General features: G+C 48.6%; 1 protein-coding gene across 3 annotated transcripts in view; it reads left to right on the plus strand.

Moving 5' to 3' along the window:
- LARP1 (La ribonucleoprotein 1, translational regulator) overlaps nucleotides 1–23388 on the plus strand; it is a 56299-nt gene extending 32911 nt beyond the window's left edge. The window contains exons 2-19 of one of the 3 annotated variants that reach the window (XM_058721067.1): nucleotides 181–242; nucleotides 491–556; nucleotides 1509–1683; nucleotides 2610–2738; nucleotides 2815–3021; nucleotides 3121–3283; nucleotides 4185–4329; nucleotides 7044–7218; nucleotides 7323–7492; nucleotides 9363–9755; nucleotides 10569–10692; nucleotides 10816–11021; nucleotides 11481–11587; nucleotides 12472–12623; nucleotides 16025–16169; nucleotides 17695–17804; nucleotides 18000–18127; nucleotides 19644–23388. In XM_058721067.1, coding sequence (XP_058577050.1) covers nucleotides 181–242; nucleotides 491–556; nucleotides 1509–1683; nucleotides 2610–2738; nucleotides 2815–3021; nucleotides 3121–3283; nucleotides 4185–4329; nucleotides 7044–7218; nucleotides 7323–7492; nucleotides 9363–9755; nucleotides 10569–10692; nucleotides 10816–11021; nucleotides 11481–11587; nucleotides 12472–12623; nucleotides 16025–16169; nucleotides 17695–17804; nucleotides 18000–18127; nucleotides 19644–19853 — 2867 coding nt within the window. In that variant the 3' untranslated portion in view covers nucleotides 19854–23388. The remainder of the gene's footprint in view (nucleotides 1–180; nucleotides 243–490; nucleotides 557–1508; nucleotides 1684–2609; nucleotides 2739–2814; nucleotides 3022–3120; nucleotides 3284–4184; nucleotides 4330–7043; nucleotides 7219–7322; nucleotides 7493–9362; nucleotides 9756–10568; nucleotides 10693–10815; nucleotides 11022–11480; nucleotides 11588–12471; nucleotides 12624–16024; nucleotides 16170–17694; nucleotides 17805–17999; nucleotides 18128–19643) is intronic. The other 2 variants (XM_058721075.1, XM_058721085.1) reach the window with 2 other exon arrangements.
- The last annotated feature ends 1809 nt before the right edge of the window (nucleotides 23389–25197 follow it).

Raw genomic sequence — 25197 nt, forward strand, 5'->3', positions numbered from 1 at the left:
GAGAGAGGCTGGTATACTTGTTACTGGTGTTTGAGCACGTGTCCTTCCCCTGTTCACCATGTCTTCCTCCTTTGGAAACCTGCAGGTTGCTTGATGGAGTAGAGGTGGTCATGAGGATGAGCTAGCGGTGGCCACCTCCGTGGGCTGTGCATAACCATCTCTCCCTTCTTGTTCCCACAGAACATTCTGCTCCAGCTAAGGTGGTGAGGGCAGCAGTTCCTAAACAGCGCAAAGGCAGCAAGGTAAGGAGTAGGAGCGGGCTGCCTAAAGGGGGCTTCCTTGAAGAAAGGTGGTGGCCTCTTCTGAGCTGTGAGGTAGTTCTGGATCCTCTCAATAGCGGGGGAGCCCCTCTGGGCCTCCACTGTGGATGGTCCTAGTGGACAGATGATTGTGGGTTCTGATCTCTCGGGGGAGCTGTATTTTGTTTGGGTGAGGGGCTGAATGGCAGGGGCATGGCCACCCCAGGGCCTTCACAGAACGTGCCTTGCAGGTTGGTGACTTTGGAGATGCAATCAACTGGCCCACACCTGGAGAGATAGCCCACAAGAGTGTGCAGGTGAGTCTTTGGGGAAGAGTGGGCAGGTTTAAATGCTATGTACAAATGCACATTTGGCCTAAGTTCTCAGAGCTTCGGGTCTTAACTTTCTCGGGTTTTTTTTTTGAGAGGAGTGGTTGGTACAGTATGGGCAACTCTGAAATAGCTAAAGATCATCATCATTTGAGCCCTTGCTGTATGTCAGGGACTGCCAAGTGCTGCTTACCATTTCATCGAATCCTCACAGTGACTTAAAGATAGGTCCTTTAGTAATTCCCGTTTTACAGATGAGACCACTGAAGCTAATAACCAGCCGTTGGGAGAGGCTAATAACGAGCCCTTGATGGTCAGGTGGGCCTTGGAAGTCAAGTCTGTTGTATTATTATTCCAGAGCCTGTGTTCTCCATCAGCTATACTTGGGTTGCCAGTGAGTGAAGCAGGAGAGTGGTCATTAGGCCAGGTACCCACCTCCAGACTGTATGTCTTGGGGAAGCTTATGTAGCGCTCTTTAGTCCCAGCAGAGGAACTCCTGATCAGTCCCCCCCTTCCAGTGCTTTTGTTCTGGACTGATGGCCTAGATCACTCACTGGCTGTGGCCATTGGCCTTCAGTTCACACACAGGGTTGCTGTGGACAAGCCAAGGGCTAGCATCTCTTTCGTCCCACAGACTACCTGGACGGTCTGGTCCTATAGGGAGTAAACGTATGGCCCCTGTGTCCTGGTGGGTTGTCTCAGTTACTGAGACTCAAGGAAGATGAAGAAACAGGTTGTTTCCTACTTCCTGCCTGTTTGAGCACACTTCCCAGTGGAGGCATCTCAGGCATAAAGACAAGACCTAAGAATATATGTAGTCCAACCTGCCATTGCATGCTGCGTCTCCCCTGCCCCACCTTTCTAGTGGCAGGGGTCCTTCTGCCCCATCCTAGGAGGCTGTCTGGTTCCCCTCACCCTGTTACTCTGCTTCCTACTGCAGCCACAGCCCCACAAGTCCCAGCCTGCCCGGAAGCTGCCCCCCAGAAAGGACATGAAGGAACAGGAGAAAGGAGAGGGGAGTGATAGTAAAGAGAGCCCGAAAACTAAATCGGATGAATCTGGGGAAGAGAAGAATGGGGACGAGGACTGCCAGCGAGGGGGCCAGAAAAAGAAAGGTGAGTGGCTTGGAACAGGCTTGGGAGAAGTGTGTAGGCAGAAACTGTGAAGTATCAGAACTCGGGGCTGCTGGATGAGTTTCAGGAGCCCCAAGAAGTCCTTGGGAGGCTGAGTGGTGTAGGCCACCGGGCCAGCAATCTTCACTTCCGCCTGCTGTCCATCAGTTCCTTCTCTTACTTAACAAGCATCCGGTAAGCCCTGTTCTCGGCAGTTGGGCTCCAGCAGTGCACAAGACAGATGAGGTCCCCGCCTGAGAGGAATCTTAATGTATCTTGTTGTATTGCTGTCCCATGTAAGATTTCATTTAAAACAAGAGTTTCCATTGCCCTCGCTAAGATGTTTAGGGTACAAGTTTGGCTGCTTTGACAGAGATTCAAAGTAACAGTAGTTTAAACAAGATAGAAGTTCATTTCTCTCATCTGACAGCTGGGTGTAAGTAGGCCAGGCCTAGAATGGCAACCATTTCTTTCCTTTCATCTTGCTGTGGTGTCTTGGCTCTTTTCATCCAAGATGGCTCACTCTTTCCCTCTTCATTCCACTTAGCAGGAACGGGAAAGGGGAGAGCAGTTCCCTTTTAGGGACTCGGCCTGGAATGGACTACTTTCACAGAGCTCTCCATAGACAGAATTTTGACAATGTCTACAGGGAGCCTGGAAGTGCAGTCTTGATTCTGGGCAGCCATGCGTCTGGCTCCGGAAAGGGGTTCTCTGACCATGGAGAAATTGATATTAGGAGTCAGCTGTGAGTGTCTGTCGCACTGAGGTCCATGGCTTCCTTATTTTAGAGGTGAAAATGAGGTCTAGTGTGGGTCATCAAATTGTGAATCAAGTCTGTTGCTCGAGACAGCAAAGAACAATTGGGGGTAGGGATGGCTAGGAGAGACCTCTCCTTCAAGCCTTCTTCATGTGCCCATGCTGTCCTCCAGGGAACAAACACAAGTGGGTTCCATTGCAAATAGACATGAAGCCTGAAGTGCCCAGAGAGAAACTGGTCTCGCGCCCTGCTCGCCCGCCAGAGCCACGGCACACGCCTGCCAACCGAGGGGAGATCAAAGGTATGCGCCGCCCACTGTGGAGGGCCTGGGCATGGGGGTCACCCTCAAGCCTGACCCAGCGCCCCTCTCCCCATAGGGTCTGAGCCTGCCACCTACGTGCCCGTGCCCATGGCCCCCCCCACCCCAGCCTGGCAACCAGAGACCAAACCGGAGCCTGCCTGGCACGACCAGGATGAGACATCGAGTGTGAAGAGTGATGGGGCTGGTGGGGCGCGGGCTTCCTTCCGTGGCCGTGGACGGGGGCGTGGTCGCGGCCGTGGACGCGGCCGGGGTGGCACTCGAAGTACGTGAGGCCCCTTTGGGCTCCGGGATGTCCGAGGGAGCGTGGCGGGGGCGGCGGGCAGGGCTCTCCTCTCCCTTATGGCGCCCATTTCCCCCATAGCCCATTTTGACTACCAGTTTGGCTACCGAAAGTTTGATGGTGCAGAGGGGCCTCGCACCCCCAAGTACATGAACAACATCACCTACTACTTTGACAATGTCAGCAGCACTGAGCTTTACAGCGTGGACCAGGAACTGCTCAAAGACTACATCAAGCGCCAGATGTGAGTGGACAGGAACCTTCTTCCTGGAGGGATGCTTAGGGGCCCGGGAGCCGTCAGAGGTGGCTGCTGGCAGAGTAGGGATGGGCAGGTCCTTCTGGTGCTAGGGACAGTGCCTGCCCCTGGCTGGAGCTGAAAAAGTTAACCGCTGCTCATCCTTTAAAAGCTAAGTTTTCATAATAAAAGCTAATTTTTCATAAAGGTAATATTTATTGCAAAAGTAATACCATATTCGCCTAAAGAAAATTTAAAATTATCACAACAAAAAGGAGAGGCAGTGTCCAGAGTCCAGCCCTTTGTGCACTTCTGTTTATAATGGCAGCACAGTTAGAACGCTAGCAAACACCTAAGGAGTCCACACAGTTAGCAAGGCTTGCTATTAAGTGCTTTCTAGGCATCCTTTTATTTAGTCCTGCGGCCATCTTGTTCCTACGAGCTGGGTCTTCTCTCCAGTTCGTAGGTGAACAAACAGACCCAGAGTGTTGCCCAGAGTTTCATGGCTAGTATTTCAAGGCACAGATTTGAATCCATTTCTGTCTGATGGCAAAACCCTAGCTCTGAACCACTCTGATGGTCCCTCAGTCGGGGGAGCCATACAAGGAGGTGGATCATTTCAGTAAAGTGCAGTAGTATTTTAGGAGCAGAGGAGAAAGTGGCCAATAACATTGGAACTGGGTTTTAAAGGAAGATGAGGGCTTGGCCAGGCATACGAAGAAGCCGAAGGGCAGGGGGAATGGTTAGGGAGCCATAAAAAGATAGCATCTCTTTTCAGCATGCAAAATTGTACATTCAGTAGGGTCAGGGTCGGTCAGCGGCTATGTGTGGTGGCCGGGGTGTTCCGAACAAGAAAGGCAGACTCCTAAATGATGCTGTAGCAATCATCTGTCTTCTCCCCTCCACCTAGTGAATACTACTTCAGCGTGGACAATTTAGAGCGAGACTTCTTCCTGCGACGGAAAATGGATGCTGACGGTTTCCTTCCCATCACCCTTATTGCTTCCTTCCACCGAGTGCAGGCTCTTACCACTGACATTTCACTCATCTTTGCGGTAGGTCTCCCTTCCTGGGGCTGGGGTGCAGGGGAAGGAAAGGTCCTTACTTAAGGAGCTAGAGTTTGGGCCACGGCAAAAAACCCTGGAGGAGTCCCCATCTGATGAATTCTGCTAAAGTCGCAGGGCTTGGCCAGCCTCTCTGCCTCCCTTCTTGCCTCTCTCTCTCTCTCTTATTATGGAAAATTGCAGATATTTCAGAAGTAGACAGTGTGGTATGAACCCAGCCTCAGCAATTACCACCTCATGGCCCATCTTACTCCATCTATCCCCCATCTGTGTTTCCTCTTTCAAATTACTTCGCAGAAAATGTCAGGTAACCTGACATTTCATCCACGTTTCAGTACTTATCTCAAAAAGATAAATACCTGCTAAAAACCTAGTCACCATGTCGTTATCACATGTACAAGTATTAATTCCTTCATATGTCCAGATACCCAGCCAGTTGCAAATTCACCCCACTCGTCAAAACTGAGACTCAGGATCCAGACAAGACCCATATGTTGTCTTAAGTCTCCCCTTCCCTTCTCTTTTTCCTTGCAGTTTATTATTTCAATAAACTGGGTTGTGTATTTTGTTGAATTTCTCATGGGACACAGTGGTGTCATTTAGCATATTCGTGTATATTCCAAATTTTTTGTAAATTGGTGGTCCAGAAGCCTGATCAGATTCAAGATTCAGGTTTGGGGGGTTTTCCTCCCATCTTCGTCGAGAGTAAAGATCATGATAGATTCTCTCAGGTGGCACATAGCGTTTCATTTGTTCTCTTGTGCTAGAAGCTGCTATTGATGGCTGTCTGGTATTTCATTAGGGATTGTAAAATGGTAAGATTCTAATTCTGTCAGTCTGTCTTCATTTGTTACCTGGAATACCTCTTTAAGGAGAAACTTTGCCTCATCAGCTATTCAGTTACCAAGAGGTATGGTTTGTACAGAAAGGGCGGATAAATGCTTGAACTTTCCTTTGTTAACCAGTTTTCAGAATTATGAGTTGATCCTAATAGCTTTAAAGGTTTGGCGCTTGGGATTGTTTTTTTGTTTTGTTTTGTTTTTTGTTTTTGTTTATTTCTTTTTCTTTTTTTCCTTTAGTATCTTTTAGTACCATTACAGTGTTGAAAACTGTGAATTCAAACATACTGCAGTTTTTTCAACCCATTGCAGTTCATATGCTGAATCAAATTGTCCCATCTTTGGCTAGTGGAGCCTTGGTTCATCTTGTGCGTTTCCTGACTCAGTTAGGGGATTGGCCATATTTTCAAGAAATTCTAGGTCCTCTCTTCTGGGGAAATGGTATTTATATACTACAGTCTGAGTTGATTGTTGCTGTTTTGATTGGTCATTGTTTCTGGAGTTGTTTTTTTGTTTTTGTTTTTGTTTTTTTTTGTTTTTATGCATCATGAGATAATACTGGTATTTTCTTTTTTTGTTTTTTAAGTTTGTTTTTTATTTATTTTGAGAGAGAGTGAGCCAGGGAGGGGCAGAGAGAGAGGCAGACAGAATCCCAAACAGACTCTGCACACCCAGCACAGAGCCTGATAGGGGGCTTGACCTTCCAACCGTGAGATCATGACCTGAGCTGAAATCAAGAGTTGGACACTCGACTGACTGAGCTACCCAGGCACCCCTCTACTGATATTTTCCATTATAGTTCAGGACTACAGGATCTTTATTCAACCCCAACTATCTTCTATTTGTAATACTCCTTTATCCTGTGCCCCAAATTCTAATTGCTGATGACATCAACATAATTCATTTGTTTTATTCAACAATTTATATAACCTATTCTTGTAATAACCTCTACTACTAAAAACAGGTGTTTTTTTTATACACTCAAATGACTATTTTCAAGTTATTACTTGAAATAATCTCTGTGTGATCATGTCTCTAACTTGATGTGTATTAGTTTTGTTAGTTTCATTTTGCTCTCGAGTTTTAGGGATTGCTTTTTTCCCCTCTAATTTCTAATTTGTTTTACATTTAGGTAAAACATTTACATGGTTCAAAGTCAACATGGTATATTCCTAGAAGTCTGATTTAAAATTCTCTCACTTCCACTTTTTTCCCTTTATTTTCCTGTAGGCAACTTGTTTTGAATCCTTCCATTAAAAAAAAAAAACCTAAGTAAAAGTCTCTCTGTGTATTTATATCCTACCCCTTTCTTAGTTAAATGACAGCATATAGTCCCTGTATTTCTTCACCTGTTTTTTGTTTTCACTTACTAACTCTGGGAGCTGACCGCATAGTAGTACATAATAGGAAGATGCTCTTCATTCTTATTTACAGTTGCATATATATCTTTTCGTGTATTTGCCAGCGTATCTTTGGTATAGATTTCTAGAAGTGAGAAGCCTGCACTAAAGGGCAAATTGCCGGATTCCTTTTCTCCAGAGGTTGGCCTTTGCATTCTCACCAGCAGAATAGGAGAGTGCCTCTTTCCCCAAACTGTCTGTGCCAGTATTTCTCTGGGGGCAGATTCCTGGATGCAGAATGGCAAGGTCAGGGGGCAGGTGGGTTTTTCATGTTGGTACCCTCCTACAAGTTTGCACAGCTCCTTTGCCCACCAGCTGTGGAAGATGGTGCCAGTTTTCTTATACCCCTGCCAGCACCAGACTCCTGCCTGAGCTCATGGGGCCCAGTCCTTCATCTGCCAGCTTCCAAAAATCTCATTCTGTCCAAGTCTTTTCTCTGCATCGTCTCCCTCCTTCTCTCCTGCAGGCCCTAAAGGATAGCAAGGTGGTGGAGATCGTTGATGAGAAAGTGCGCAGGAGGGAGGAGCCAGAGAAGTGGCCTCTTCCTGGTCCCCCAATAGTGGATTATTCCCAGACCGATTTCTCCCAGCTTCTCAACTGCCCCGAGTTTGTGCCCCGTCAGCACTACCAGAAGGAGACAGGTAGGTACTGCAGACCTGTAGGTGCCTTCCTGTTGTCCTTGTCGCCCAGCCAACTGGCATCAAGAGGACTAGAAGGTTGAGGGTCTCACCTTTCCACCCTCCAGAGTCTGCACCTGGCTCTCCCCGCGCAGTCACCCCAGTGCCAACCAAAACGGAGGAGGTCAGCAACCTGAAGACACTGCCCAAGGGCCTGTCTGCCAGCCTGCCTGACCTGGATTCTGAGAACTGGATTGAAGTGAAGAAGAGGCCGCGGCCGTCCCCAGCACGACCCAAGGTGTGTGGGACGTGGGCTGGAGCATGGAGAGGGGATATCGCCTGGGTACAGGGCTCTGAGGGGCTAGCTGGCAGGCTGGGTGGCTCAAGGTGGCGATGTGACCTGAGGTCAGCAGTGACTGCAGGAAAGCTGGTAGGACTGTTTCCCTTTCCAGTGAAGACCACTGCTCAGGATAGCCCTAGCTGAGTGGGATTTTCCATGGGAAGAAATCATACAGCCCCTGGCAGCAGTGTCCCAGGTTTCTTGATGTTTGGCTCTTATTTTTGACCCATCTAAATTTGCTGGGGCTGCTTTAATGCCCAGGTGTGTCCTCATTGTCCCCTGTGTAAGCCCCTCAGGCCCTCTGAAGAGGGAAGGGAGAGGAAACAGACACATGGCCTGGATGTAGCGTTAGTCTAGACTAGAGCACCAGTCTCCTGTCACTGATGGCTGTTGACCTTGGGCAGCTCGTTTAATATCTCAAGTTTTTAGTGTTCCCATCTTCACATGAAAGAAAGGAGGGCTTAGACTGCTCTAGAAATTATAAAGCAATATGCCAGTAGTGTGCATTGAGTCCACTGTTAGAGAACGGTTTCCATTTCCGACTAAAATGAGTGCCCCCTTTCCAGAAGCAGATGTGTGCTCTGTCCCATCCCCCACCTCCTCTTAAAGATCTCTTTGGTCTGAGGCTTGTAAGGAGGCTTCATAGATGACCTTGGACTTTGGGGTCTGAAATTCTGTGCCCCCTTTTCCATTGTGCCACTGTGACTGTCTCCCTTGTCTCCCTCTTGTTCAAACCCCAACTTCCCTATCTCTTCTGGCTGTGATCCTTTGACCACAGAGTGTCAGGGATCAGGCCGGAGTCCTGAGGACCTTTAGGAGGTCCAGGCTTACAGACTGTGAAGGCTTTGGAAAGACAGGCAGGCTTAGCCCCCATTCCAGAGCAGAGCCCTGCTTGCACCTGGCCTATTTGAACCTTAAAATCGAGTAGGTTTGGAGTTTACATGGGAAGCTTTTTGCAAAGCATGGAATTGACTTTTTGGATATAGATTATGAGGTAGACAAATGCTTCTGCGCCAAAGTCTCAGATAAATTCAGTCTAGCAACGGTCTGAAATATTTTATTTTGCTGAAAGCACCTTGTTGTCTCTTGCATCTGGAACATGCTGTTCTTCCTGCCTAGCACACTCTTGGTCCCTGCCTTCACCTGGCTTACTTACACTCATCCTTCAGTAATTACAGCTCCCCGGAAGCATTCCTTGACTGTCCCCACCTCTAGTTCGTTAATAAGTGCTTCTCCCTATGTACTCCACAAATTCTATTTATAGTTAGTCTTTACCAATACCACATTACACTTGGCTGGCTGGTTGTTTGACTTTTTCTCCCACTAAACTGTGAGCTCCTGAAGTTCAAGAATTGTGTCTTGTTCATTATTCTGCTTTTAGGTTCTTCATTCAGGGCCTGGTGCCAGTGGGTGCTTGTTCACTCATCAGATAGTTGAACATCTGCTGTTGCTAGGTCCCAGTCTAGGTACTGGGGATATGATGAAAAGCAAGGCAGCTGTGGCCCTTGCCTTATGAAGCTTCCGTTTTCTTAGATTTTGGATAGATGGAGCAGATGGATCAACCTGTTGAACTTCTGCTGTGTGCTCACTCCCAGGCTAGGTAAATGAGAGCACAGGTGGCTGCAGGGAACTTGTCACCTCATTGTTTATGAGTGACTGTGTTGTGAGCCGGGAGAGAAGAAACCTGGAGTCCTAGGGGACTGGCTCCAAAGCTGACAGCTGCAGCTTGGTGGCATGGCCAGTGCCTCTCTCTTCGGCGGACAGCTACAGAGGCCGGTCCGAGGGCGCCCTGGTGATTCCCTCTCCCCTTGGTCTGTCCCCATTTTAGAAGTCCGAGGAGCCCAGGTTCCTCCACCCGACCTCTCTGCCTCCGCAGCTGCCCGCTCAGCAGCTGACGTCCAAGGAGCAGGATGAGCAAGAGGAACTGGATTTCCTGTTTGACGAGGAGATGGAGCAGATGGATGGGAGGAAGAACACCTTCACCGCCTGGTCTGATGAGGACTCTGACTATGAGATCGATGACCGGGATGTCAACAAGATCCTCATCGTCACCCAGACGCCACCTTACATGCGCCGGCACCCCGGGGGGGACCGCACTGGCAACCACACCTCTCGTGCCAAGATGAGCGCCGAGCTGGCCAAGGTCATTAACGATGGGCTCTTCTACTACGAGCAGGACCTGTGGACTGAGAAGTTCGAACCTGAGTATTCCCAGATCAAGGTGAGGCTCAGACACGGCCCTGGGGGTGGAGCCTGGGGTACCTGTAGCGTGTGGGACAGGGGAAGGCTGATGAGTGGTGTGGCCTTGGGCACAGAGCCTCAGTTGTCCTCGTGTATGGAAAGGGTGTGGTGATGGACGCCCTGCTGGGGCATTCTGTGAGAAGAGACATGTAAACACTTTGTAAGCTGTGCCAGAGCAGGAGATGACTGTTGTGCCAGCTGAGCATTGCGTTTAAGGTCGTAACAGTCGGCCAGATGCCAGTGGGGAAGAGAATGAAGATTCGATTGGCACTTCTAGTCTCAAATATTTAGGCCCATATAAAAGTTTAAAGGCCTTTTAAGGCACTTGTTTTGAGTAGAGAAGATAGAGAAAAGACAGGCTTTTTAAAAATCACTGTTGCCCGGAAACAGTCAAAACTTTCTGTAGGTTTTTACAGAGCGACTGTGTGTGGTGGTAGGTGGGCCTGAGGGGAGCCTGTGGGGCAGGTAGCGGTGTGTTTGGTGGAGGTGAGGAGACAGTGGTGAGAAGCAGGTCAGGGGTCTGCAGTGAGTTCCGGGGAGCTGAAGTCCTCGTCTCGGTCTTGCCGTAGAGAGGGCCGGGCGGGCCCTAACCCCTTCTGGGTGGGCACGCTCGTGCCCTGGTAACTGGGGGTGGGGAGTGGGGAGCCTGTCGCTGAGAGCCTGGGGACCAGAATTCCACGTATGTGGACGTGGGAGCTGCCCTTTGCAACTTCCTGCAGGTCCCGATTCCTAAACAGGCTGGGGCAGTCTTCTTACTAACCTCTTCTCCCCACCCATCTTGTATCTTCTGCAGCAAGAAGTCGAGAACTTCAAGAAAGTCAACATGATCAGTCGGGAGCAGTTTGACACACTAACCCCAGAGCCCCCCGTGGATCCCAACCAGGAGGTCCCTCCTGGGCCACCCCGCTTCCAGCAAGGTGAGAGGTGACACCTGGAACCCTGGCCTGGGTGGGAGGGTCTGCAGCCCTTCAACGGGGAGCCTTCCAGGGACAGATGGTCACAGGCCTACCCCTGCTTACTGGCCTGCTCTGCCTCTGCAGTTCCCACTGATGCCCTGGCCAACAAATTGTTTGGTGCTCCTGAGCCTTCCACCATCGCCCGTTCTCTACCAACCACTGTCCCGGAGTCGCCAAACTACCGCAACGCCAGGACCCCCCGCACTCCCCGGACACCACAGCTCAAAGACTCAAGTCAGACATCACGGTTTTACCCAGTAGTGAAAGAAGGACGGACACTAGACGCCAAGGTGAGGCTCTTCTGCCAGGCTGCTAAGAGTCTTGGGCTCACTTCACCTCTTTCCCGTGCTTTGCTTTTTACCCTTGCTTAAGCCAGGAGACTGCCAGATCCCAGACCTGCTCTGTATTCTTAGGCAGCTGCCCCCCCCCCCCCCCCCGGATCGAGTGGCCACATCTGAAGAAGGGACCAGGTGTGGGAGTGGTGATTCCATGTAGCCAGGATAAGGCCTCAGGAGGATGGACCAGGAGTGGGTCCTTAGGGCTCCCAAGCCTTAATTTCCTCACCTGTGAAATAGGCATACCAGTTCCTGACTCATAACTGTGGACATCGTGTGAGAGAATAGATATGAAAATGCTTTGTAAATTGTGAAATAACTCACACAGATGAGAGGTCTTGGTCCTACAAGTGCTTGGTGCTCCTAGATTTCTGTGAGTGCGATTAATAACAAATTCTGGACTGGCCTTTGCAGATGCCTCGGAAAAGGAAGACAAGACACAGCTCGAACCCACCCCTGGAGAGTCATGTGGGCTGGGTGATGGATTCCCGTGAGCACAGGCCCCGGACTGCTTCCATCAGGTGCCAGGGCAGTGGGGAGGAGAGATGAGGCCGACTGCAGGATGGGTGGGAAAGCCAAGCAGCTGATGGGACCAGGAAGAACGAACCTCTTCGGTCTGTAAATTAAAGAAAGGGACCGTTAATCTAAATCCAAAAATCTGGAGGAGTCTAGAGAACTTAATCCAGAGCCTGGGAAGATTTTCCTAAAGAAGTGGTGTTGCATCTACACGGGACCAGAGTGTCTTCAGAGAGAGAATGTTTGTGAATGATTTCAAAAGTGTGTATCTGCTGCCTGCCCCAGGATGGGGTGGTCATTAAATAAAAATACAGATTCCTGGGCTCTGCCCTTGATCTACTGATTCAGCTTCTGGGGGTAGGGTTTAGGTGGCTTCCCCTATCCCCCAACCCCCAGCCCCAGGAAAATTGTCCCAGTGTTCTCTCTTCAACAGCAAGGTTTGGAAGCCATTGACCTATATATGCACTCTACTCCCTGCAAAGATGGCACAGACTGAGAATGGTCATGGTTTTAAAGAAAACATATAGATAGATTAACCCATAATAGCTTATCAAAGAAAGTTGAATGTGGACTCTGGATACATAAATGCTTAGAAGCTCAGGTTTGGGCATTGTGCCGATCTGGGATGTTAAACAGCCCCGTGACTCAGGACAAGTCTCCCAGTCTCTGTAAGCCTCACTGACTGCTTTGTAAAACGCACCAAAGGTCTGTGCAAAGAGTGATTTGGGCCCGTGGATGTAAGTTAAGGACCTAGCACAGTACTTGGGTCTCTTTGCTGCCCTGTGAGAAGCTAGATCTTGGCTGATGGAAGGACCAGAGGGGCCCCTCCTAAACTGATGGCTAGCTGCTCCAGGGAACCTGGTGACATTGTCTCTTTCCTGACCTCTAGTTCCAGCCCCTCAGAAGGGACACCTGCAGTTGGCAGCTATGGCTGTACCCCTCAGTCATTGCCCAAGTTCCAGCATCCTTCCCACGAGCTGCTCAAGGAAAATGGCTTCACACAACACGTCTACCACAAGTATCGTAGGCGCTGCCTTAACGGTAAGAAGCACAGGGGCAGAGGGGCTGAGCCTCTGGGTCCACTACTTAGATCTGAGTGTAAGGGTGGTGGAGCAGGTGATTGTTTTCTCTGACCTTAGATCAAAAAGTGACACGACATTGCAACAAGAAGGATTGGAGCTAGACTCAGGCCATGTAGTTGGGAATACAGAAAGCTAAAAGAATCTGCTACTCAGAATATTTTGTTCCTTGATCTTCCTCTACGGATAATAAAAATATCAAAAGTTTACCTTTTTTTACATTTTTTACATTTTTTTACATTTTTAAGTGGTTGTGAAGAAGAAAGAGAAGAACTTTTGACAGACAATATCTGGCCTGTAAAGCCTAAAACATTTACTCTGGCCTTTTGTGGGAAAGAGTTTGCTGACCCCTGCTCTAGAAGATGGTATAGGGAAATAAGCTTTCTAGATACTCTCATGTGTTTCTTTTTATCACAGAATGAGATCTTATTTTATTTTATTTAAAAAAAATTTTTTTTACATTGATTTATTTTTGATAGAGGTAGAGCACAAGTGGGGGAGGGGCAGAGAGAGAAGGAGACACAGAATCCGAAGCAGGCTCCAGGCTCCGAGCTGTCAGCACAGAGCCCAACGCGCGGCTCGAACTCACAAACCGCGAGATCATGACCTGAGCCGAAGTCGGAGGCTTAACTGACTGAGCCACCCAGGTGCCATGAGATTTTTTTTTTTTTTTAATTTTTTTATTTTTTAGAGAGCGAGTGAGTGGGGGAGAGGGGCAGAGGAGGGAGAGAGAGAATTTTAAACAGACTCCATGCTCAGAACAGAGCCCATTGCAGGGCTTGATCTCACAAACCCCGGGGATCATGACCTGAGCTGAAATCTGGAGTTGAAGGCTCAACCGACTGAGCCACCTGGCTCCTGAAATGTCTTTTAACTATAGATTTCTGTCAGGTTGGCTGTAAAGATGCTCAAAAGCAATCTTCCCCACCCCCCCACCCCCAATTTTTTTTAGAGAGAACAGTGGGAGGGGCAGAGAGAGGGAAGAGAGAATCCCAAATAGTCTCTGTGCTATGAGCACAGAGCCTGACGCAGGGCTCGATCCCACGAACAATGAGATCATGACCTAAGTTGAAAGAAATCAAGAGTCAAGACGCTCAACCGACTGAGCCACCCAGGGGCCCCACAGAAGCAATCTTTAAAAATTTCCTTTTTAATGTTTGTTTATTTTTTGAGAGAGGCAGAGTGTGAGTGGGGAGGGGCAGAGAGAGAGGAGACACAGAATCTGAAGCAGGCTCCAGGCTCTGAGCTGTCAGCACAGAGCCCGACATGGGGCTCGAACCCACAAGCTGTGAGATCATGACCTGAGCCGAAGTCAGACACTCAACTGACTGAGCCCTAGGCAACCCCCCACAGAAGCAGTCTTAATGCTCCCTTGTATTAATTTGCCTCACCTCTTTTCATTTAGCAAAACATGGCTGCTAAGTGCTTCTTTCGTCTGCCTTACTTCCCTCTGCGTTTGTGTATGACAGTTTTATTGAGATAGGATTCACATACTATACAGTTTACCCATTTAAAGTGACAGGTACTGTGACTTTTAGTATATTCAGGAGTTGCACGTCCATCAGCAGAATCGATTTTAGAATGTTTTCATTACCACAGAAAGAAACCCTGTGCCCCTGACCAGTCATTTCCCATCCCCGCCCCCACAGCTCCTTCCGGGCCTGAATGGTTTGCCTTTTGTGGGCTTTTCGTATAGATAGAATCCTGTATCACACCATTCTTTGTGACTGGTTTCTTCCCTTAGCATACCGTTGTCACATTTCATCTATATTGTAGCATGGTGTCGGTACTTTATTCCTTTTCCTTGCCAGATAATATTCCATTATTATGGGTATGGCCTGTTCTGTTTATTTGTTTGTCAGATGATGGACATTTGGATTGCCACTTTTTGTCTGTCATGAATAGTGCTGCTGTGAATATTCGTGTACAAGTTTTTGTGTGGACATAGGTTTTCATTTAGCTTGGATAGAAGAGCGGAATTGCAGGGTCATATGATAGCTGTGTTTAAACCTTTGGAGGAATCGTGAGACTGTTTGCCAAAGTGGGGGCACCATGTTTTCGTTCCTGACAGCAGCGTATAGGGCTTCTGGTTGCTCCAATCCTCCCAGCACTTGGTATTGTCTGTCTTTTTTATTACAGCCGTCTTCATAGGCTTGAAGTGAGAAGTGATACCTCCTTACGGTTTTGATTTGCATTTTCCTGGAAGCCATAACATTGAAAATTTTTTTCATGTGTTTATCGGCCCTTTGTATACCTTTGGAGAAATGTCTATTCAGATCCTTTGCCTATTTTTTGACTATTTGCCTTTATTAACAAGTTATAAGAGTTTTTTATAGATTCTAGGTACAAGTCTCTTACCAGATTCATGAGTTGTAAATACTTTTTCCCCACCCTGTGGGTTGATTTTTCATGTTGTTGATAGTGTTCTTTGAAGCACAGAGGTTTTTAGTCTCTCTCTTTTTTTTTTTTAATTTATTGAGAGAGTGTGCATGCACACGAGTGGGGGAGGAGGAGAGGGAGAGGAAGACAGATTCTTAAGCAGTCTCCGTGATCAGTGCAGAGCCAGAAACGAGGCTCGATTTCATCATGACCGTGAGATCATGACCTGAGACAAAGTCAAGAGTCAGACGCTTAACCAACTGAGCCATCCAGGCACCCCAGGTTTTTAGTTTTTAGTTTTTAATTTTTTTAAATGTTTTATTTATTTTTGAGAGAGAGAGAAAGAGCCAGAGTGTGAGTTGGGGAGGGGCAGAGAGGAAGACACAAAATCTGTAGCAGGCCCCAGGCTCTAAGCTGTCAGCACAGAACCTGACACAGGGCTCGAACCCAGAAACCGTGAGAGCATGAACTAGTCGAAGTCGGATGGATGCTTAACCGACTGAGCCACCCAGGTGCCCTTTTAGTTTTTTTAATGATACTAAATTTATCTATTCTGTTGCTTGTGCTTTGGTATTGTGTATTTTTAATGGTACCATTTTGTAATTGTTGGATTCCTAAAATAATTGTTGGTGATGACTAATCAGTGTAATTTGTTGGGTTGTCAGATTATTTGTTCATGCTTTTCCTTATTCTGACTACACTTGAGAGCAGTAGCATTTGAGATGAAGAGCTAGACCAGGCTGGCCTGATTTAGAAGCTGATGCCACCTGCTTGTGGCGAGGCTCAGGCCCTGCTGCCTTGGCAGCAGGGCCTGACACGGAATAGCGCTTAATGACCGTCTCCTGAAAGACTGAAAGGACAGGGGATGAGCAAGGGAATTGGGGGGGACAGGAGAAAGGACCAAAGTCTGACCCCAGGAGCATTTGTCCCCTCAACACGGGCAGCCTGGCCCTGAAAGGTCTTTCCTCCTCTGTCCCCAATCAGAGCGGAAACGCTTGGGCATTGGCCAGTCTCAGGAGATGAACACTCTCTTCCGCTTCTGGTCCTTCTTCCTCCGAGATCACTTCAACAAAAAGATGTATGAGGAGTTTAAGCAGCTTGCTCTGGAGGATGCTAAAGAAGGCTACAGGTGAGCAGCTGGCGGGTCTTGTGGGAGGTGAAGCATTCCTGGTGGGTCTGCCTCCAGAGCTATAACCAGAAATCTGTTTTGCATACACATTTGCTTTATAAAAACATGATTATTTTTGAATGAGTAATATGTTTACATGGTTCAAAATTCAAAGAGGACAGAGGTCATATAGTGAGAAGTCTCCTCATCCCTGTCCCCATGCCATCTAGTTGCTTTCTCCACAGATAGCCAGCATGGTCAGAATCCTGAGGGGCTTTCCTAAAAATATTTGCTTGTGTGAGCAAGGACATACCTATAGTCTCCCACCACCCTACTGTTGTTTACCCAAAGTATATAGCTTCTATTAGATAATAATTTGTACCGTACTTTTTAATGTATTTAGATCATCACATGAATGCCTTTTTGTATCTTACCATTTATAAGCATGAGCGTGTTTCCACATTGTTAAAGTATTTAACTTTTAAAACTTTCTTACAGAAATTCTTACATACCTTTTGCTGAAAGTTTAGAAAATATAGATAAGATCATTTGAAAATTCCAACTCCCAGAGATAACCATTGTTAATATATTTAAGTGTGTGGCCTTCTAGACTTTGTATGCATGGGTAGATGTAAAATTTACATATTTGTTTATAAAATGGGCCCATTCTGATGTAACACTTTGAAACCTGTCTTTTCCACTTGGTGATATATCATAAGCATCTCAGTATCCATCAGTGTGTATTTACATTATAATTTTTTTAATGTTTTATTTTTGAGAGAGAGAGACAGAATGTGAGCAGGGGAGGGGCAGAGAGAGGGGGAAACACAAAATCTGAAACAGGCTCCAGCAGCTCTGAGCTGTCAGCACAGAGCCCGGAGCGGGGCTCGAACCCACGAACCATAAGATCATGACCTGAGCTGAAGTCAGACACTCAACTGACCGAGCCACTCAGGGGCCCCATACGTTATAATTTTTAATAGCTTATATTCTGTTGTACAGATTTACATTATTTTTCTTAACTGTCTCTTTAAGACATTTAAGTTTTGTTGAATAATGTTAATGAACAGTTTTGTACATCTGTAAAATAGAAACAATGTATTTTTGGTCACCTCCTTGACATGTTCCTAAAAGTAAAATTTCTGAAGTCAGATAAACAAACCTGCTAATTGACATGGTCACGTGACCTTGTGGAGAGCTCATCTCAGGGTATTGGCAAACTTGTTCTGTGATGGGACAGATAAGAAATATGTAAGGCTTTGCAGACATAGGGTCTCTGTCGCAACTACTCAGCTCTGCTCTTACAGCAATTGAATGTGGGCAGAGGGCTGTTGTTTGGCTGAAGTTTGCTGAACCCTGGCAAACAAACCATAAACTGCTAGACCCACTTAGACTAACGTTAAATGTTAGCCTTCTTAAGGATTTTTTACCATTTTCTCAATAATCCACGTGCTTAAACCATTTCCTCGTTCATTTATTATGCAGGTGCAATCCCGTTTTACAAATAAACTGTGTCCTGATTTCACTGACTTGTGCTCTCCTACAGATATGGTTTGGAGTGCCTTTTTCGATACTACAGTTATGGCCTGGAAAAGAAGTTCCGGCTAGACATCTTCAAGGATTTTCAGGAAGAGACGGTGAAGGACTATGAAGCTGGTGAGAGCCAGAGTTGGACTCTGCAAGCCCCAGTCATCTAGGCCTTTTCTCCCTCCTCCCTCCCCGGGGCCACCTGGGTCTGGCTGTGTGTCAGTCACCTCACACCTCCCGCTCCCCTGAACCTCTTAATTCTCAACTCCTCACCAGCCCCGCTTCTCTCTACCTCTCTCCACCTCTGCCTCCTCTTTCCTGCAGGCCAGCTCTACGGGCTGGAGAAGTTCTGGGCCTTCTTGAAATATTCCAAAGCCAAAAATTTGGACATTGACCCCAAACTTCAAGAATACCTCGGCAAATTCCGACGTCTCGAAGACTTCCGAGTGGATGTGAGTGAAAGTCTCTTGTCTTTCTCACCCTCGTTGTCCTGGAAAGAAAACTGGACCAGAGGTCAGGATACCTGGGTTCTGGTCCCAGCTATGCCACTAGCCCAGAGACCCTTTTCCCCCATTTTGGCCTTAGTTTCTTTGCCTGTAAAATAGAGAGTGAGAAGTGGACACTGACAGCCAATTGAAGGGGATTATGCAAGTTGCTCCTCCCTCCTTCCCATGGTCCTATAGCTAAACCATCATAATGCTCTCTTTTATCTTAGTATGCCCTGGTTAGCCTGGGAAGAGTGCCCTAGTAAACGTACTTGCTTTTTCTGGAAGAGGCCAGTTCCAACCCCGCACCAACACAACCCCTGTCTTCTTGGAGCGGGTGACTCAATGGTGACATCCAGTGGTGGGTCAGGGTTATTGCTACTGGGTATAATCAGGGAAGCGGTAGCTTTGAGTCATGGATGTCAGTCAGAGACTCCAGAAATGAGTGAGACTCGTTCTTTCAAAGACTTTATAATATAGTAGAGATGTGCCAGTCATCTTATTCCCTTGAAACCTTTTAGCCAAAAGACAAATAGCAATAATAGTCCTCTCATCTATTAAAAAATTGCCGTTAATTGAGTGATTACTGTGTCCCAGGGGCTGTGTTAGGCACTTGATATTGACCTCATTTTAATCTTTATAATGTGGTGAAGGAGGCAGAGTTCATTGTTAACAGTTGCTGTACCCGTGGATAAATGGAAACCCGTAGCCACCCAGTGAGATAGTGGCAGTGCCCTTCAGGCCTCCCAGTATAAAGATGAATCTGTTGTTTTCTGTCCTTAAGCACTTCCTCCTCTGGGGGTTGGAGGGGCATGTGTGCAGAGAAGCCTTGCAGTGGGAAGACCTGTGGAAGTGGGACTAGAAGGGTTCAGCTTTGACCCTCAGAAAGGGAAGGAAATGTCCTTGAGGTCACCAGACCTTTGGCAGCGGTAAGACCAGACTGGATCATGATCTCTTAGATCAGTGTCCTCTTTCTGGCCTGGAAGGGGATAAGGCAGAGCCCAGGAGCATGTGGGCCTTCTGAGCTGAGACGTCTTAGCATATTGCATATTGCCACATTCCATGCATCATTGCCTGAGAAGCGATCCCTTCTCAGAGGAGAGCAGAAACTTGTGTGGGTGAAGGCCTGGGCTTCAGAGTTAGATAGATGGGCCTAGTCCTGCCTTGTCTCCACCAGTTATGTAATTTATGCAGCCCTGGGCAAATTATTTTTCTGTGCTTCACTTTCCTCATCTGTAAAATGGGATGATTGTGTCTCCATCAAAGGGTGGTGTAGACTCCCTGAGTGGGTTCTGGTGCATAAAGTAGCATGGGGCTTTGGTATCTTGGCATGGAGATGTGCCTCATAAACTGGTAATTAGTTTTTAAGGTTATAACTGTTATCTGCATTTGGAGGTAAGAAGTCTCTAGAGAGCCAGCCATGGCAAGGAAAGGGGTATGGGTAGTGGCCCCTGGTCACCTGTGACTTCCTCCTCTGTTACAGCCCCCCATGGGTGAGGAGGGCAACCACAAACGACACCCAGTGGCGGCAGGAGGTGGCGGCGGTGAGGGCAGGAAGCGGTGCCCTTCCCAGTCTTCCAGCAGGCCCTCCACCATGATCAGCCAACCCCCCACACCACCCACTGGTCAGCCCGTCCGGGAAGATGCCAAATGGACAAGCCAGCACTCGGACACACAGACTTTGGGAAAGTGAAAAAGCCCCTTAGCCCTGGGGTATTGGAGGGGGGGATGGGGGTTGGGTAAGAGTCCATGGGGGTGCCCAGTCCCAGGAGAGGGGACAGAGAAGGGACAGGCCTAGAGTCATTAGCATGGGCCTTTGTGCTGAGTAGCAACATGTACACCATTTGGGCTATCAGAGGTACCCCTGGGCAGGAGCCTCCACACACCCCCTTCCCCCTCCTCTCTCCATGACTCTTCACATCCTAGCTTCTTCTAAGGGGGGAGGGAAAGGGGGGAGATTTTTTTTATATATATATATATATATATATATATCAAGTTTTAAATTATTGATAGTTCGTCTGGATTACCAAAATCACTCTGCAGCCCTGCCCACGGCTGGTAAGCCGTAACCCTGGTTCCCATCCACAGCCTCCTCCTGCTCCCCCTCAACCAACTATGCAGCCCACAAGAAGGCCCTGTGGGCCCCATTGCCCAGCACTGTCCCATGGAAGGCTCTGGCAGCGTCCCTGGGCCCCACGAGCACCAGCCCCCTCATCATCTGGGGCTTACCATCACCATGTTCTCCCCCTGCTGTCCCCACCATGCCCTTCTGCCATGTTCTGGGAGAAGGAAACCAAAGGATCTAGAAGTGGGAGTGGGGGAAGGTTTCAGCCTCTCTCCACTCCCCTCTCCCCATGCCCCTTACTCCCCAGCCCAGAGAGACGCTGCTCATACCAGAAAAGACTATTGAAAGATGATTTATTTTATTTTTCTCTGACCTTTCCATCCTTGGAAAAATGGAAAAACAAAAAAAAAACAACAAAAAAAAAAAAAAAACAAAAAAAAGACAAAATCGACCATAAAAGACCAAAAAAATAAATCAGAAAACCCCCACCTAATCCACAGAAAGTGATGTCTTTCCCCTGCCCTTGGATTTTGTTTTGTTTTGTTCTTGGAAATAATATTTTTTTAAAAGTTGCCTTATTGTGGAGCGGGAATCTGAAATACCCAAATGCCTGTTTTCCTCGGTGGAGTCAACTCGAAGAGCTCACACCTTCTCTGGATGTGCCTGGGCTGGATTGGCTAGAATCTTTCTCTGGACTGAGTTGCATGTACAGTGCCTCCTGCCTACAGGCAAGAGGGTTGGGGGCGGCTCAGATCAGAGCCTTGCCTGAAATACCCCTGCTGTTGCATCGTTCGAAGCTGACGTCCTGTGTCTATACACTGCTGCCACTGTCGTGTCCTCGCTCTGCTTGCTGTTGCTTCACGACAGGCCCTTTCTGCCGTGACACCCTTCATCTGCCCTCGGATCCCCAAGGCCAAGCGTGCTTCAAACTGTTGAAGAAGAGCATTGGCCTGGATCTGGGACACACTTGGCCTCAGCTTGACCGTCTTCCCGACCTCAAAGGGGAAAGGTGAACACCTGGCAGCTGAGGCTTGGAAATACGTTGCCCTGAAAGATCTGAGGCCTCGAGGAGGCTCTGTCTCATCAAAGGTGGAGAAGGATGCCATTCTCCCTGGGGTCTGGTGGGGTCTCCCCATCTTGCATCCCCCTTCTGCAAGCCATCTCTGCCCATCCTCCAACTGACCCTGCCTGGGAACGAGGGACAAGGAGGATTTGGGGGCTGGGGGGAATCCTGCCAGTTGGAGAAGCCCCGCGGCAGGAAGGTATATGTGGACATAGAGTATACCTGACTTCTCTTCTCCAGCCACTGACTGCTTGGGTTGGGCTGTGAGTGATAATGGACTGGCTGGAGTCTACTGGCATCCGAAGCTAGGGAGGGTGACCGAAGGACTGACCCACACAGACTGGGCTGTGTGTTGGGTGCGGGCGTGATGACATAGTCACCCCCAGTGTGGACCGGGCAGCACAGAGAAGTTGATGGTAGTGTTGCTCAGTTGCTGACACTTCATTGGCCCTCTTTTTAACTGTTTCCTCTGCTGGGCCCGAAGATTGGGAGTCGGAGACAGTATCCCAGGCTGGCAAGGGCTTGCCCTCTGTCGCGGGCACCTCATTGCTTTCAGCCTGTGCCCTCTCCCACCTCTGCCCTCCCAGTGGTTATTGTGTGGGGAGCCCACCTCAGTTCCTGTTACCCAGTTGTCTCGAAAGCCAAGGATGAGTGTGTCTGGTCACTGCTCTAAAAGTGGGATCTGAGGCCTTTCCCTGCCCAGTCTGGTGCCTGCCCCCCGTTGTACCAGACACTGGACTCCTGCACCCCCTCCTCCTTCCCTTTATCCCCCTTCTTTGCTTCGGGTCGCTCAGCCCAGTACTGTATCCAGCGCCATAGAACCTCAGTGTTTGTCCTCTGCTGGGTTTGGGGGCACAAGGAAGCCTTGGGGGTGTGGGGAAAGGCTGTTCTTATCTTGAGTTTACTCCCAGGCCAGGGGGCTGCCATTTCCTCCCTGATCCTCCCACAGACACCCCAGAGGGAGGAAGCCCTTTTGGGGTGGGGAGGTGAGGACTTCATCTCAACGTAGGCTGAGGATGGGGGGGGAGAGGGCTTTTTTTTTTTTCTTTCTTTCTTTTTTTGTAACATGTTAGGAGTTAATGTTGCAAAGAGTAGTTTACATCTTCACTTTCTGAAGACACTTGAATTTAGGACCGACGTATCTGTGACAGGCATGCCGGGAGCGGCCAGAGCCATCAGGGTTGGCCGCTCCACACCCACCACCCTCCTGTGGGGGTCCAAGACCTGAGACACAAAGCAGCAGCCTGCCCAAACCCTTCTGCTCATCCTGTACCCTTCCACGATCGGTCCATACCAGGACGACCTTTGGGCATCAAACATCACAAGGTCTGTGTGCCTCAGCCCTGCTAAGGGGCCGGTTTCTTTCGCCCTCTCCTGAATCTGGGAGCAGATGCACTACCAGAAGAGAGGGGCTGCCTGGGCCTGCCCCAGCCTGGACCCCCGGGGCTCAGGTCCAGGTGCCGAGCCCCCATGTCAAAGTTGTTAACGTTTTTGTTTTGTTCCATTGTAGCTCTTTTTTTTTTCCCCTTTCCTGATGATTGATTTTACAAAAGAAAGTAAGCTGCTCAGAAGGCCCTAGAAGTGGGGAGGAGGGGCAAGGAAGACGAGCTAGGGCGGGTGAGGGTGGTTTTTTGCCAAAAAGCCTGGGTACAACGGTCTGGGTCATCTGGTGCCCTCCTGAGTGGGACCCCAAAGTGTATCCTGTCTGGAAGGGTCCCTGGATTTATTTGCCCCAGCCCCCGCCCTCTCCTTCAGCCATGTTGATGGCAGAGGCAGAGAAGATCAGAACTTATAGCCCATTTCTCACTGGAGAGGAAAACTTGTCATCTGGCTTTGCGGAGAAGGTTCCACCTTATGCTCATAGTACATTATCTTTACCATGTGCTAGGATATCACATTTAAAAGGACAAAAAAAAAAAATGTAAAATACTTGAATGAGCTTGTATTATAACATTAATATTATTGAGAATATCTGCTTTCCAGGCTGAAGTGATTCATTCATTATTCTAGTCCTGCTTTAGTCCTTTGTAATTTGTGGTAATTATGCTTTTCTTTTTAATACAAAAAAAATGTATAAAAATAAAAACTTGAAAAGGCAAAGTACTGGCTGGTCTCCCATCTGGGGTACAGCTGTTGAGGGATGGAGCCTGGTTAGGGCCCCCTCAGATCCAGGGGAACCCTGCACTCAGGATGTGTACATGAAAGCTTTGCAGGGCTCTGCCATTGGGCTTTTGGGGAATCTGCCCGGGGAATGGGCTCCAGAGGCTGCTAGTGAATACATCCAGGAATGTATTCATCCAGGAATTCCTCCGTGGTTTTGAGAGCGTCTGCCAGCCTGGAATTCACGTCCACCATGTGTCTTAAAACATGGCAGCTATAGCCAGTCTAGAGAACAGAGAGATGCCAGTCCAACAGAATCCCAGGGTTTCTGCCCACTTGTCCCACTCTCAGGATTTCCATCCTCTGGCTGTGGCCTGGCATCTTGTAAGGAGATCACTAGGAAGGTTGCCGTGATTCCCTGTGGAGGGTCAACACAGCCCCTCTCTGAACAGACATCCCTGCCAGAGTAGAGGAGAAACAGCTCAACACTCTGGCCTTACAGGAATCCAGGTCAGCCACTGAGCCCGGAGGATTGAAGCTGGGTAAGGATGGAATGATGAACACACCCTAGCCTACTGAGGACTGGCCCCTGGGTTGTTGGTGGCTTTTCCCTGACTCTTGAGGCCAGGTGCTGGCAGCAGTAACATTCTCAGTGCCAGTCTGGCCTACGTGTACATAAAACTAGATGTGAGGCGTGTCCTTCCTTAACCATTAGTCTGACAGCTGTCTCCCATGCCTGGTGCTTGAGCATCCCATCAGAAATGTTCTTCCAGAGAATTCCGCCATTCTTGAGGCGGGCAGTTACTTTAGAACCTCCAGTGGCCTTTGTAGAGTTTAGGAGTTGGGAACCAGGGCTTCTGCAGACTGACTTGGGGACAGGAAGACAGACCCACTTCACAGCCTGGTAGGGATGCTCATGAGGTTGGCCACCACCAGTTGTTTAATTGCACTGCAGTAGCTCCCAGATGCCATGTGATCAGGAGTGCTGGAACTAGGCATGTAATGGAGAGGAAGAAACGAAGCATCTACTGGCATTAAAAGGAGCCCAGTTTATTTTCCATTCCTTTCACTTTCACATGATCTGCTGGGAATTTTGAGACCTCAGCCCTATTTTTTTTTTTTTCAATTTTTTAAATTTATTTTTTAAGTCTGTTTATTTTAAGGGAGAAAGCAAGCAGGGCAGGGGCGGGGGGGGCGGAGAGGAGGGAGAGAATCCAAGCAGAGTCCACACTGTCAGGCGCAGAGCCCACTGCAGGGCTCCAACTCCCAAACCATGAGATCATGGCCTGAGCCAAAATCGAGTCAGATGCTTAATCGGCTGAGCCACCAGGCACCTCGAGACCCCAGCCTTTTCTTAAGCCTCACTTGTTTACCAACCTGAGGGCCATTCTGTTTGATGAAGAAGAGGATAGGGCTGGCACCCTCTGCCAAAGCCCAACCACCCGGCTGCCAAAAGGGATGAGACACCAACAGCCTCTTGCCCCTCGAAATCCAAAGACCTCAAAGGGGAAAAGAAATGCATCCATTCTTCCTCTTTCTCCACGCTCCTCATTCCCTACCCTTCTTAAGTGTACAGAAGATGGACTATTTTCTGTATGTTTACTTGTGTAGGAACAGGCTGCAGGAGCAGGCGAGCAGCCGTGAAAACGGACCATTGGTGCCGCAGAAGCTGTGCTGCAAGCTCAGGGCATGAAGTGTCCTGGAGAGCTGTCCTGGGGACAGAGCCAAACCCACCAAGGCCTGAGGAGGGCAGGTGGGGTTTGGAAGGCCAAGGAGGAAGCTGTAAGTGCCCAGTTGGTCCACTAGGCA

Source organism: Neofelis nebulosa, chromosome 1 (assembly GCF_028018385.1).
Source record: "Neofelis nebulosa isolate mNeoNeb1 chromosome 1, mNeoNeb1.pri, whole genome shotgun sequence".
NCBI classification, from domain to species: domain Eukaryota; kingdom Metazoa; phylum Chordata; class Mammalia; order Carnivora; family Felidae; genus Neofelis; species Neofelis nebulosa.